The sequence below is a fragment of the Nuphar pumila genome, chromosome 2 (genome assembly GCF_984573655.1).
Source record: "Nuphar pumila chromosome 2, dmNupPumi1.hap1.1, whole genome shotgun sequence".
Classification (NCBI taxonomy): Eukaryota; Viridiplantae; Streptophyta; class Magnoliopsida; order Nymphaeales; family Nymphaeaceae; genus Nuphar; species Nuphar pumila.
This window is the reverse complement of record NC_143250.1, coordinates 61,837,483-61,852,761: the sequence shown is the minus strand read 5'-3', so window position 1 is coordinate 61,852,761 and position 15,279 is coordinate 61,837,483. Positions and strand designations below refer to the sequence as shown.

Here is a 15,279-nt window from a genome sequence, read left to right as displayed (position 1 = left end):
TGTAAAAACTTTTGACATACTTATTTTATTTTTAACACATTCGGATAAATTTTGATTATTTGGGGTCATATGGAAAGAATCACCATAGTCAAGGAGCCAAGGAAAGTTACATGGATCGGAAAAAGATGAGGCAACTGCGCCAGTTGAAGCTTCAGATGAAGAGGAGAATCTCCATTAGTTGAGCCATGAAAACTGGTGCATCCTGATCTTTGGGCTTCGATCCAGCAATCACAGCTCTTTTCTCTCTCAGCTCCTTAAGCTTGGGACATTGAGGCCTGTAATGTCCAGGTTCATGATAATGATGGCAAATAACCTTTTTCTTATCATAGTCACTACTTTGTCAGTTAAAATGAGGAGGTTTATAAGATCGTACACGATTCACCGATCTAGATACTGCTAGAACGGAATCATCTTCAGTCTTTGGAGTATTCTTCTTGATTCTGTTTTCTTCCATAGTTAATTCCTCTATAGTATCGACAATAGAGAGAACTTTTTCCTGATTAAGAAGGGCCGACTTAGTCGACTCGAATTCCGGTCTTAGACCATTTACGAATTGATAAAAGTGTTCCATATCAAGTTGCTTTTGCCGGAGCTCAATGTCCACGGGACAATGCCATTTTGGCTCTAAAATAGCCAATTCACCCCAAAGTTCCGATAGTTCATTATAGTATTCACGTATAGTTTTATCTCCTTGGGTCATAGATCTCACTCTTTCTTGAAGATTGCACACATGTGCAATATCTTTTAGGGAATACATATTCTTGAGATATTCTCATGCCTTATCGATATGCTCAAACTTGAAGAGACTAGAGCATTTTTTTATGTCAACACTACTAATTAGCCATGACATAATTTTAGCATGAGCTATTTACCATTCCTTCCAACTTTTTTCAAAGTTGGCTAAGGCTTTGTTTTTCTCCTCTTCGGTTAAGAGAACTTCTTTATCACCTTCCATTTTGGTGAGGACAAGTTTAGGTTCCAAATCGGAACCATCTACTATGCCCCATAATCCTTTTCCCCATATGTGGTGCTTCATTATTGAAGCCCACATTACATAATTTGTGTCATTTAGCTTCATGGGTACGATGGTGATTTTATCTTGATCATCCATCTTTTACAAATGTGATAAAAGAAGAAAAGAAGAAAGAAAAGAAATAAAGGGGAAGAGAGATTAAAAGAAAGCAAACACAAGATTTTGATGCAACGAGCCTTCCTCTTTTCTCCTTCCTTCAAAAAGAGGCTTCAAAGAACCCAACCAAGGTGATAAAGCACCTTTGTAAGCTTGGCACAGAAAACGAGGCAAGAAATTCTCACGACGTAGGATGATCCTTGCTCTGATACCATGAAATGAAATGAGGATCTTCCAAACACGAACTTAGATCCGCACGAGAAGGTGTCTAAAAAGACACTAAAGCATAACCCTTAAAAAGGGTATAATAGGAAATAAAATATTCTTTTATTGATATGAAAAACATCAAATGCTTAAGAAGCATTGGAACTATTTTACAAGAGGGGCTGCACCCCTATATATACAAGTTTGAAAAAGGGAAGAAGAGGAGAGCTTTTAAGGAGCTCTCCTTGTAGCCGTTGGAATGGTCCAAGGGTTAGAAATGTAACCGTTGGAATATTCCAATAGTTACCTTTCTAGTTAAGTTCCAAGTGGAACTTAACTAGATAAGTGTAGTCTAGTTCTTTTAGAACTAGACACTAAAAAATACAAAAATAAATACAAAAAAAATAGAGAAAATATATATATAATAATAATAATATAAAAATTATTATTATTATTATTATTATATATATATATATATATATATATATGTTTTACATTTTAACAGTTTCAACCCAAACTATTATGGCCCAGCCAATTGAACATCCAAAATGAACCTGACTTGATTCATTGAAGGACTGACCCTCTAGCTACCCAACCCATTTCTCCAAAGTCCAGACCCAATGTAAACCTGAACCCAGTGACCCCAATGGGCCTGCAATAAAAAGGTATAGCCAGACCAGGACCCAAAATCCATAATAGTTTGGGTTTGGATCCAACTATTAGACCCGATTCAAAATTGTTTTGATGAAACCCAAACCCAAACCAATATAGCCCACTCACATTACCAGTAAATCTGGTGTCCCTTGGGCTTATAAAAGTAAAAGCTATGTATACAAGCATTTTATACTTCCGATTTGAAAAAGGTTCTCTTATCAGTCTACAATTCTTTCAAGTTTTGACCAAGAATTAGCATTGTTAGAGGAATAGTAAATTCAGTTTCTTATTACCCCTTTCTTTCTGTGTTTTCCTTCTAATGATGTTATGGCAATGGCATATATAAGCAAAAGCTGTGCAGGTATCAAGTTAATATATTAGTTACAAAAGCATCATCAAGCACCGTCAAATTTTCCCAATCATGACTTAAAAGCTAGCATCTGAAGAATTATTCAAGATGAACAAAGGAAAGATGACAAACAAGAAAAAATGACAAGAAAACCAATGAAAAACTCGCAGTTGCTTCCTATCTTATACCTTACACAACAACTCAGAAACAGGTGAGCCATCAAACCACTCAAACTGTTTCCCATTACACTGCCCCCACAACAATCCACCTTCTCCAAACTCTCCCCAACGACTTGTCCCTACATGAACCAATAACAAACCCATGATTACCTAAAACACAAGACCAACAGGTAGCTAAATGACACAGAAAGCCACTATGCTATCATAACAAAAGGATGAGAACAATGAAACCAGAAAGGTACAAAACAGCAGCAACCACAATGTCAGGAGTTCATGTGCTTGTTATAACAACACAATTAGCATAGCCATCTAGGGAATTTGTGGGTGATCAGCAAGGGAGAGAGATAATTGTGTTGTTTTGTACCTTTGGGACAGATGATGCAAGGGTCCAATTTCAAGAAAGATGAATCCAGACTGTAGGCTTCTAAAATGATGATATTGTTAAAATACTGAGTATATATTCATAACTGACTGATATACATATATTTATACAATATACGTATATCAGGGGTATTTTGGTCATTTTATAATATATATTTTACTACAGTCCATTAGGGACTGAAAAGTCTTATTTTTATTTCTTTTTTGTTTCTTTAAATGTAAAGTCAATATGACTGTTGGAAGGACAGTCCAACGACTGTTGGACTGCCTCCCTTAAAGCAATGTGAGGCTCTATAAATAGAGGCTCACTTATCAATGTAAAGGTATGTTTTTCTAAAGCATTTGATGTGTGTTAATGCAATACTTTTTTATTATGCTCTTGTGAGCTTTGTGCCTTTGTGATCTTGTGGATTTCATATTTTTGTGTATCTCTTTTATGAGATTGTTATCCGTCCATTAGAGACCATATTGTGCACTTGTGTAGCCCTTTGTTGGCATTGTAATTGTGCACTCTTGTTTCATTACAGATATTGCCATCAAACCAACTTGGGAAGCAAAAATTAAGGAGTTCCACAAGACATGATGTGGACTACAGATATTTTGGTTCACTCAATGATTATTGGTAATGCCAATAGAAATAAAGACTACCTCCACCCATGGTCAACATTTCTTCCCAGATATTCACAACGATTGCATGCATGTTTCCGAACAAAAAGACAAATATCACCAAATGTGAATAATACAATATTGCCGCAATCAAATTTTCCCTTGTGATTTTGTAAATAAATGAGATATTTCACAATTATCTTTTTTTTTTACTTTTCTGCCTATATCATCATGAAGCTTATACCACCTACATGGATCAGCTGTTCTATGAGTTATGTATTTCCCTTTTTTTAACTTTTTCCAATATTATAAGGAATGAGATGAGAAAAAGTTCAAAAAACCAACATGTTGAATCATGTACAATCAATTTCTGCAACAGAAAAAAACCTCAGAAATCAGCCCATTACTATGCCTGTAAAAAGGACAATGTGCACCTTATTTGCCTTCAGTACCTGAGAAATTTTGTTTCCAACAATAATGAGGAAGGAGAGAGAAAGGAGAGTTGGCGTCATGAGAGATCATCAAATCTGTATCTTAGGTTGAACATTCCATTTAACTAAAAGAATTACAAACATGCCCCAGATATGTACCACAAAGTAAAACACATACAGAAGTAACCAAAATGCCATTCATGGGATCCATATTTCTCACATTGCCCCTCAGACTGTGATGGCTAATAATCATGGACTTTGTCCTTCAAAATCCAATAACCTCAGTAGTCAAGGCTTCATAAATAAATCAGCTTGTTGAAGAACACCACTGACAAATTTGGGAAGAATCTTTTCATTCAACTTTTTCTCAAACAAAGTGTTGATTAATTCCAATATGTTTTGCTTTCCATGGTGAGCCGGCTTAGTTGCAAGAGCAATAGCACTATGATTATACAACTGATTTGTAACGCCCCGAAATTTTAACCCAAATTTTTTAGAGGATTTTTTTTTATAACAGCGAAAACAACCATTTCATTGGGTTAAGCATTTAGGTGCATTACATGAGTGATCAAGCAACAACATTAATTTTATTTTGTGGCTACAAAAAAAAATGGTGCATGCACAGGTTTTGTCTTATGAGTGAGCATAGGGTCAAAGGTACCAATGTGGTGCCCCATGTGCAAAGGTGGTGTTGTGATTGTGTTTTATGACCTATATGGTATACACGTACAAGAGATTCCCTCGATTGGGCATGAGTCTAAAATAAACTAATGGGGTATTGTGAGCACACTACCTTATAAAATGTAGGTACTTCCACAAATAATTTGAGATATTTTGTTCGACTGGTTTAAAAGTACCAGGGCTTATCTGCTTGACTGGTTTAAAGATACCGGAATACTCTGAGTGGGTTTGTGCAATCAATATGAAAAAAAATTGGGATGTGTATGCTTTGGTAAAATGACTAAGGTTGGGGACCTACTACTATGATAGTAGAAGGTAGTTTGGGAAAATGCACTTGTATTTTGGGTAATTTAAATAAATGAAAAGATTCACCCACTCAGATTCGGGTTTACCTTGGAGAGGGTAGGTAGTACAAAAATCTAGGGACATGTGTTTTGTGTTTCGAGCAAAAATGGTTCGTTGGTACGCAGTCCTCGGAGTTGGGGGCAGACTACCAATGTGTCCTAGGTGGTAGCTCTTTATTCTTCTGCTTATAATGTTCGGGTTAATAAAACACCAATAAATAATGAACCCTCGAATGTTCTCTTCTAAAATGGTTGCCTTGGTCCGCGTGTACTCGTGGAATAATTAAAGATAAACATCTAAATTAGATTATTTTAGGTATCACATCTAAGTAGGTAGTGACAGATTTACCATTATACACATAAACAATTATTTTGACTTGTGGGCATTTACTTTTAGCATGCAATGAAACATGTGGTTAAAAAATGTTTTAAATTTTGCTAATATTGTTAGCTGTTAGTTAGTGTTCATAAATTGTTGTTGTCATAGTATAGATTTTTTACTTGTTCTTGCATATGCTAAAAATCACACACAACACCCACATCACATACTTGACACATGATATACTTGCAACAAAAATTACAGTAATTCTCACTTAGACAGTTGTAGTCTAATTCCTATAAATTTATCATTTTTCAGGTGAAGAATAGATTTTATAAGTGACTGCGGGATGAAGCTTCGATCGAGATTTTGGATTTATTGTTCCTGGGATATGTTGGTTTCCTTTTTAATTATTAAAATATGTCATTAAACTCTGATGTTATTATTCATTTGATAATGAAATGAAATAAAAGATTTGGCTTTTTCTCCACTGTAATGTTCTGGAATGCTTAACCTTATAGTATTACTTGTTTCCGCTGTAATATATTATATATAAAAAAAAATCCTCAAAACTTGGGTTAAGATTTCGGGGCGTTACATGATTAGTCAATCTTTTGATGCAACAAGTAATTGTCACGTCCATCACACAAATGAAACTGGAGCAATAGCTCTATACTTGGATTCAGTACTTGTCATTCAACTTTTTCTCAAACAAAATGTTGATTAATTCCAATATGTTTTGCTTTCCATGCTGAGCCGGCTTAGTTGCAAAAGCAATAGCACTATGAATATACAACTGATTAGTCAATCTTTTGATGCAACAAGTAAATGTCGTGTCCATCACACAAATGAAACTGAAGCAATGGCTCTATACTAGGATTCAGTACTTCAGCACACAACAGTCCATTGTCATTTACAAACCAGGAATCCAGGTGAGGACCAAGGAGCGCATAGTAGCCTGTTATTGACCATATCATTGTTGGGTCTCTAGCTAGTTTGCATCAAATTAATCCCATCATTTATCATTTTGTTGTGAGGACTCCAGCTAGTTTGCACCAAAGCGAGTAACAACAAGTGATGAAAGAACCTATTGCCGGTTGCCTCAACACCAGAACATCCATCATGGTTCCCTTTATGAATCACAAAATCCTTTTGGTCACATTCATATAACTGATACAGGTATGTGCATCATTGTTGTAAGTCTAATATATAGTTGTATTGGACCATATTGGATCATATTGTACGATAGAGCGAAAAATAAATTTAGATTTTCAAAAAAAAATAATGAAAATTATATATAATTCAGAAAATCAAGAAAAATCATAAAATCAAAAAACAAATTTAAGAATTAAAACTAAAACATGCAATCAGTGCATAAGATACATATCATAACTATCATAAAAACCAATATGATACGATACACACTTGTACCTCGATACGAGTGTATATCATACATGTATCACATTCGTATGTATCATATGATACACAGATCATACAATACACAACGATACGTGTTCAACGCACTTAAAAAGGCGGCAAACTTAATGTTTTTATTTTGAATTCTAAAGACTCCCCTAGAGCTGATTTCCTCACTTCTTTAGAAACTATTTGAGAGGAACCTACGCAGACTAGGAGGATAGAAACCTTTTTGAGGGGCGACTATTGCACAAGGGAGAGGGTTTTTACATTTTTCACACAAGAGAGCATTTTTCACTCACTATCCACCCAAAATGTTCATTGAGGTTGGAAAAACTTGTTTTTTGCTTGATTTGTACGAGATTGAAGTCGCCCCTAACTCCTTTTTATGTGCCCATAGAACTCAAAATCTATCCCTAGATGTGTGATTGAACTTAGATCTACCTATTTTCATCGCAAAGCACTTATTTTTATGCTTTTAAACCTGAATACCGAGTCCTAACCCTCAAAATCATAACCTAAGATGTCGATGGAGGGTAGAGGATCCTGCCCAAATGATCCAGCATGAAAATATTGCAAACCGGTTGACTTGAGAATGGGTTTGAGAGAAATGGTAAAGTGTAATGTTTGTAATTTTATAATCCATAGCGAATTGTATAGATTTAAATGTTACATTATGGAGCATAGCAAATCCACAGTACAATCCTATACCCATCTTATTCCATCTGATATTCATATTAAGCTTCTTACTTCCCTTATAGAACATGATAAAAGCAAAGTGCAAGCACATGCAGCATTCATTGGAGAAAAATTGCCAAAGGTGATTCTTGATTCTAAAGACGAAGATAACCCATCACCATCTTAGACTCTTGGACATTGTAGTAAGCAAAGAAAATCATTGAGTTGAAGCATGATATTGAAAATAACTTTTACATTATATATATATATATATATATATATATATATATTGAGCTCTAGGTTGTATGGCATTTGGTCCTAGATTGTGTTCTTTAAACTTGTAATTATAACTTTTGCATTGAAATATGGAAACCTTTTGGCTTTTGTATGTGGTGATACTTTTGTTTAAAATACTTGAATTTATAGTGATTAGATTTACCAATGACCTGAGTCCCCAACTCACTAATGCATGAAGAGTCACAATGCCCACAACAAGATACCATTTCTAATGTAGATTGCAAAATGCTTGATGATGAAGATAACTTGTGAGTTTTGTTGTTTTATCACAAAAAAATTATGTAATAAAATCTTGTAGCATTTATGTCTATGACTTTATATAGTTTACTTGATGTAAATGACATATCTATGTTTAGTTGTTCATAATGCTTAAATTATCTTTTCTTGTATCCTTTTTTTTATTTTTTGGGTTTTTTATTTAAAAAATGTGATGTTTTACGATACGTATCTTATTTTGAATTTGGCTGATACAAGTTACAGTACACTTTTTCAGACATGCAATCAATTAAACCCAAATATACACTAGAACCTGTCAATAACGAGTAAAAACTAGCAAAACAAAATAATTAATGTAACAGTCACACCTCAATTCTTTTTCTTGCCACTCCAATAGAAGATTAAGCAATTTAAAAGTCCAGAACAATCATGACATAAAGTACACATACCTGAAGAATTGTGCCGCAAGGAATTATGCAGAAATAAGTAATGATAACGAACAGTACGAAGTTTGGTAACTATGGCCTCCTCAGTCAGCCCCATCCTCAGCTGAATATGTTTTCATTGTTTCCAATATAGTAATAAGACAATATCCTTTAGCTGAATGAGATATACCTAATCAAATTTGAATATTATGAGAACAATCAAGTGATAGATCAGACATCTATAGAATGTCTAACACTAGAAATTTTCAAGATAAACTTTGCAAATGAAGACAAAGCTACACTTTTTTCACATGGGAAACATAAAGTGAGCAAAAGATGTTAAAGGAATAGAGTTAAAACTCTCATTAAATCAAGCTAGAGGGGGGGAAATCTCAGGTATAATATAGGTATATCTTTAGTTATGGAAAAAACTTTAGGTGTGTTTATGAAAATTTCTTAAAAACTTAAGTGTTTTTTCTGAAAACACGTTTTTAAAGGCAAAATGTGTTTAAATGGTAAATTAGTAAGTTTATCCTGTTAACTCAACTTGAGTTAATGATAACCCAATTTAAATGGACCAAATGTGATTTTAATTAACAGAGCATAAAGCTAGGTGCATTATTCAAAACTTAGGTCTGTTTTTTATTATTGCCAAAACTTTAGGTGTGTTTGTGAAAATTTCCCTTAAAAGAATTATGTATATATCACATTGGTTCAAATAAAGCTTTATCACACATTGCCGAGGAAAATAATTTGGTCAACTCAAAAAGACGGAATCACAGATCAGTAATATGCAATTGTCTAAAATGAGGCATCTACAACTAAAAATACATAAAAGACATCCATATCCCTGTTAAGATTGTGTACCTAATATATATATATATAGTTGTATGTAAACGGAAATACCCCTGATGGGTATTTCGGTCATTTCCTATTGTAATAGGGGTCAGTCCACTAGGGACTGACTTTGTAATTCTCCTTTTTTTGTTTTTCTTTTTTGTTTTTTATACTTTTTATATCATGTCTGATTGGGAGAGCCTCAACTAGCTCTTGGGCTGCTCCCGCCGGTCATCGTTGGGGTCAGCCCAACTATTTATGACCGTTGGGGGCTAGCCCAAGATCTAGTTGGGCTGCCCCGACTCTCCCTCTCATTTGGTTATAAATAGGGGTTTTCCCCATGTATTCTCTAATGCTTTTCTAAGCATTTGTTAATGAAGGTTATATTATTTTTAACTTGTGAGTTGTTGGTATGTATTTTCATTGTGTGAATTCCCTTGGTCCATAAGTGACCACTATTGTATTGATATCTCATAGTAGCATTTGTGGCATTTCTTTGAGATATTGTTGGTTTCATTACAATCCCTAGTTAGAGATGGCCCACTGAAAGATCTGTTTTGAACGTTTGAACACATTAATTTCCACTTGCTGCACAAGCAGTAAGAGTAACAGCACAAGAAGACTACCCTAGCATATAAAGCATTTGAGAATGATGTAATATCAAACAAACCAGAAAGGAAAATTACTAATAGTTAAGAGTAGAAAAAAATGAGAGTTCCACAATTTTTCTCTGCCAAAAGTGGGGGGGTTTAATACTTCTATACTTGCTTCAGAACCCACAAAACCAGAATAAGCTGTCTTCATAGTTGGTTTCCAGTATCATTGTCATGGCGCATTTCATAGAAAGCATATTTATATGCTAATGCTATCAAGCACTCCCAAATGTTGGAGGTCGCAGTATGCAACCCTTACATGGATCAACACAAACGAGTAATCCATGAATAAGCACTCCATAGAGATGATAGAACAGCAATTTTTTATCAAATTTCCCTTCAATTGCTTTGGGCTTTGTTTCATTATATTCCATCCATATCCCAATTCCATTCAGTTTGATTTCTTTGTATAAATGTCGTTCAATCGAAGAATATGGAATCATTGGCAAAGCAAAAGTCTTCTATATAAAAAGCTACAAAATGATACCTATTACAGGCATCGGATCAGGAAAATCAACATCAAGATCAGCTCCAGCAAGGCCAAATACATAAGGGCTTCCAGGGTGTGCATGCCTGAAATATGATACAAGGTGAATAAATAGAACAGGCGACTTGATCAAGACGGAAAAAATTAGCCTAGTATCCAAAGTTCCAAACATATCCATCTGATCCATGTGCAGAACCAGAAATGATGACTTGAAAGTCTCAATTCCAAAATGCATAACTTCACATAACTTGTTATAATAATTACAACCATGCAAGTGTAATGAAATAAGGAGTCTTCACACACCTCACTCAAGAGGCACAAATCACACCCACAAATGGTCCAAAACACAAAAACCACTAAGGGCTTATGCATGCACAAGTCCACTGGGACAATCCAAAAAAGCACTACGGTTCACACAAGCACAAGAGTACATACAATATCAAAAGAAAGACAACATTTAAAAATAATGAATTTATTCATCAAGGAGCTTCAAAGAAGCTTCAAATACAAGGGGCTTTAAGCCCTTATTTATAGACAAGAAGAGGCCAAGAGGGAGCCTCCAAAATAGAAGTTGGGAGGCTCCAAACGGTCATATTCATGACCGTTGGGATTACTCCCAACGACTATGTGAAGGCATATACAACAATGCCTTTCCATAAAGAAATAGAAAATTAAAAAGAAAAATAATAAATAAAAACCTATTTTTTAACTTGTACAAAATGACCCTGGTGGACAACCCAAATTACATTATTCCTTACAGTTACATATATCTTGAATATATATATATAAAGTTATGCATACAACTTAACAGCAAGTCAAAAAAAATGAATTTGTGCTAAAGTGCTTCAATAATAAGAATTTAAAATAAAATATAGTTAAAAAAATCTTGTGGGAAAAATAGAAAAAATGAAAATAGCAAAATGCTAATGCCCTAGTTATTATTTCACTTCATAAAAAATAAATGCAGAAAGTGAACAAGGAAACCTACAAAATAAAAGCATCAGTATGACAGTACAGCAACTATTCACACCAAAAAATTACAGGAGGATCGACTCTACATCCACATATGGAACCCATTTCAATGATAGTTTGAATTTAACATCTAATTATACTTATGCAATATCCAAGAACATATATGATATTGATGACATTCCAATTCTATGCAAACCAAGTTCTGGCAACATAAAAAGCAGTCTTTGAAATGCCTTATAATCATAGTCACCTGAAATGTTCAAGGTAATTTCTCACCAAGAGTTTTTCTCAGATTTTTTTTTAAATAAGTGGTTTTTCTAGGTAAAAACTTGGTTTTAAAATTTAAAAAATAATAATAAAAGATAAGAAAATAATAGGTTTTGTATCAATTTTCTTGCAAAATATAAGGATATAAGTCTGAAAAGTTTTTAAAATACTAAAGAAACAAAAATAACAATAAGATTTTTTAAAATATCATGATGATATGGTGATATTTTGAATTTTGGAAATAATTTGAAAATATCACGATATTTTGCTCATATTATCAGCTGACCTTATCGTGATATTTTTCAAAATATCGGCGACTATGGTTATAATTAAAGACAAACTAAAATATGGGATGACAAACCGTCAGCCCTAACCAAACAATCTAGATTAGCCAATGATGCTATTTATCCAGCGCATGCCCCTCCCAAGCGATCTATCCTTCAGCAGTAAGGAGAGGTACTTCTCAACTTGCCAACAGATGAGGATAGATGGAATAGTTGATTATCAAATATTCTACAGTTTTTCTTTTCAACAGTAAGCACCACTTCCACTTAAGGGACCACTTCTTCACCTTCCCTTTAGCTCATGACACCATTATCCTACCCATAGTCACAAGTTAACATATCACCAACTTATTGTTTGCCATCCATATCATATATCAGCCATATATAGATAATTTATCGACAATTTAAACTAGATAAAAGCTCATAAGAAAATCTAAAACATATACACAAAAGAGTAAATTAAGACTACTAAATAATACAACAATCAATCATCTTAAATCAATGTGCTAGCTGCAAGCTTTGATTGATCTTAAATCAAATTGTTAGTGAATTTCTTGCTTTTTAGCTTTTTCTGTCATATAGATTATACTAACAAAGTCTGGATACATGAAAAGATTTTACATTTGCAGTCGGACGCTCTAAAAACTCTAGTTTAATGTTTACTGATTGTTCTCTAAAGGCCTACATTTTTTTCTTTCCCCCTTTGATGTAAGTGCTGAAAGTTATCCTCTGTCTGACGAAAAAAAGTGGGACTCACTGATTGAAGTTTACCTCAATGAGGAAAAATAATTCTGGAGAGTGGAGATGAGGGGTAGATTAAAAGGTATAAATCGAAAAAAGAATGAAGAAAGGGAAAATTGACAGTTTCCATAAATATTTTGATGGAGAATCCTGATTTATTTAGAATCTTCAAAGTTTCCCACCCAAACCAGCAAAAAAATTGCTGCTTTCATTAGTGCACTTCACAAAAAATCAAATCTAAAGGTAAAAAATTGTGGTTCTTCCTTTATTGATATTGTGATATATCATGATACCGTTTTTTTAGCCTGTTTTTTAGGTAACATCCAGATTTTGGGTCTTCAAGCGATATATCACATTTTTTTTGACGATATATAGCCAATACGGTTGTGCTGATCCTACCTCTAAAACAAGAAAAGACCAAAAAACCACTCCATCCTCCAAAGGCCAATTCTAGAGCACAAAAGAAGGGATATCTCCAACAAGAAAAAGATGGAGGGGTGATTCATCAGTTGCATGGGACAAGACACACCAGATCCAAAAATAATATAAAGATAAACTAAAGAAATGTCTAATATGACAACCAAAACTGACTATATCAATTCAAAAGAACTTCAAAAGTATGCAATAATCATCAAACAAATAAGAAGTTGATGAAAATACAAATAAACAACAAAGAACAATGAGACTAACAAAAATAAATAAAAAAAGAAGACCAAGAAATTCTTTTAAAAGAAAAAATGTCAAAACCTGACAAAGTAGATGCTAAATAACTATAAAACTCACAAGTTAAATTAAGAAGTAATAGTCTAAGATGGAATTTTACAAAACAAAATAGTATAGAAAAGTCTTTTCAAACCCGACAAAAAGATAACTTCAAATAACAAACAAGCAAAAAGAGAAGAAACCATGGTTGTACGTATCGCGATACGAGTGTGTATCGTACCCATATCAGGTGTATCATATAATACACCCATGTATCGTGTTGTATGGTACGATACAGTATAAGTGAACTTAAAAAAGGCCGAAAGTTGTTTTTTTTATATTTTGGGTTTAAAAAGCCTCTTGAGGGCCGAGTTCTTCATATGTCTGATAAAATGTAAACATGTAATATATATATATATATATAATAATAATACAATAATATAATATATATTTATTTTTATTCTTCTTTTTACTTTTTCTTATTTTCCTTTTTGTAGTTCAAATTGAACTACATAGTCAAGATCTAAAGAGATCTTGACAAAACCCATAGTCGTTGGACCTAGTCCAACAGCTAGAAATAGAGTCGTTGGACTAGGTCCAACGACTCTATTGGAAGATTCAAGAGGAGAATTTATATCCAAAGAATTCAAAGACTTGGAATTGCCTAAGAATACATTTTGTTATAATGTTCAAAAATTAGAATTGGATTTATGGCACAAAAGACTTGGCCATCCTCACATGTCTAAATTTTAATATTTTTCAAGTTTGGAAAAAAATTGTAATTCTGAAAATTTTTCTTGTAGAGACTGCATTCTTGGCAAAATGAAAAGATTATCATTTTGTATTAGAACTTTTGTTTCTTCACGACCACTAGAGTTAATACATTCGGATGTTTGGTGCCCGGCACCAGTTATTTCCAAAAGTGGTTATGCATATTATGTCATCTTTGTTGATGATTTTTCTAGACATACTTGGATTTATTTTCTTAAACATAAATCTGAAGTTTTTGCTAACTTTCAAATATTTCATAAAATGGTTAAAAATAAGTTTCAAAATGATATTTTCATTTTTCGCACTGATTCAGGAGGAGAGTTTATATCCAAAGAATTCAAAGACTGTCTCAATTTAAATGGCATTACACATCAAAAATCATGTTCACACACTCCACAACAGAATGGCCTAGCCAAACGTAAACATCGGCACATTATGGAAACTACTAGGACCCTGCTAATTGCAAATCAAGTTTTCAAGAGTTTTGGGGCTGAAGGAGTCCTAACTGCCACCTACCTCATCAATAAGATGCCATCTTCCTCATTAAAGAATATAACTCCAATAGAAAATTTTGTCAATTTAGCTCCAGATTATTCTAGATTAAGAGTCTTTTGATGCAAATATTTTGTGTTTACCAACAAAAATGACAAGCTCTCTCCCCGTGCAATCTCATGTGCCTTTTTAGGATATGCTGCTAATTAAAAAGGCTACAGGTGTTTTGATTTTCAAAATCAAAAATTATGTGTGAAGAAATGTTTTTTTTTGGAAAAAGAAAGCTTCTTTGAATTCCAAAAATTCAAGGATGTCACTGAATATTCTTTTTTAATTGATCTTACTTCAAAATCCAATGAATGTGACTTTGACGATGATCAAAGTCCTATTGCTATTGAAAATCATGATAACAGAGAGCAAATCGATAGGGATGTTAGTCTATAAGATTCAAGACGTAGAGAGCCAAATCTTCCATGTGCATTAGAAAAATACATCAACGTTCCACCAGAAGGACCTCTAGAATTTTTAGACCTCCTAAAAAATTTGTATCTTACGAATCTTTTTCACCCACATATAGGGCAGTCATTGCATTAATACAATCATATGTTGAACAATCATCCTATTCTCAAGCCAAAAATCATATAGAATGGATAGAAGCCATGAAAACAAAATTGGATGCATTAGAAAATGCCAACACTTAGACTATCCAAGATATTCCTCTGGGTAAGAAACCTAATAGGTTGTAGGTGTCTATACAAAGTTAA

The 15,279-nt window shown here is 33.6% G+C and overlaps 1 protein-coding gene across 2 annotated transcripts in view; it reads right to left on the bottom strand.

The window, feature by feature from the left end:
* Positions 1-2,312: 2,312 nt before the first annotated feature.
* LOC149845549 (DNA mismatch repair protein MSH1, mitochondrial-like) overlaps positions 2,313-15,279 on the bottom strand; it is a 43,276-nt gene continuing 30,309 nt past the window's right edge. Inside the window, exons 8-10 of one of the 2 annotated variants that reach the window (XM_089995820.1) lie at positions 10,287-10,372; positions 8,334-8,499; positions 2,313-2,634 (exon numbers count right to left, since the gene is read on the bottom strand). In XM_089995820.1, coding sequence (XP_089851946.1) covers positions 8,414-8,499; positions 10,287-10,372 — 172 coding nt within the window. In that variant the 3' untranslated portion in view covers positions 2,313-2,634; positions 8,334-8,413. Of the gene's footprint in view, positions 2,635-8,333; positions 8,500-10,286; positions 10,373-15,279 lie in introns of those variants that run through there. The other variant, XM_089995821.1, reaches the window with a different exon arrangement.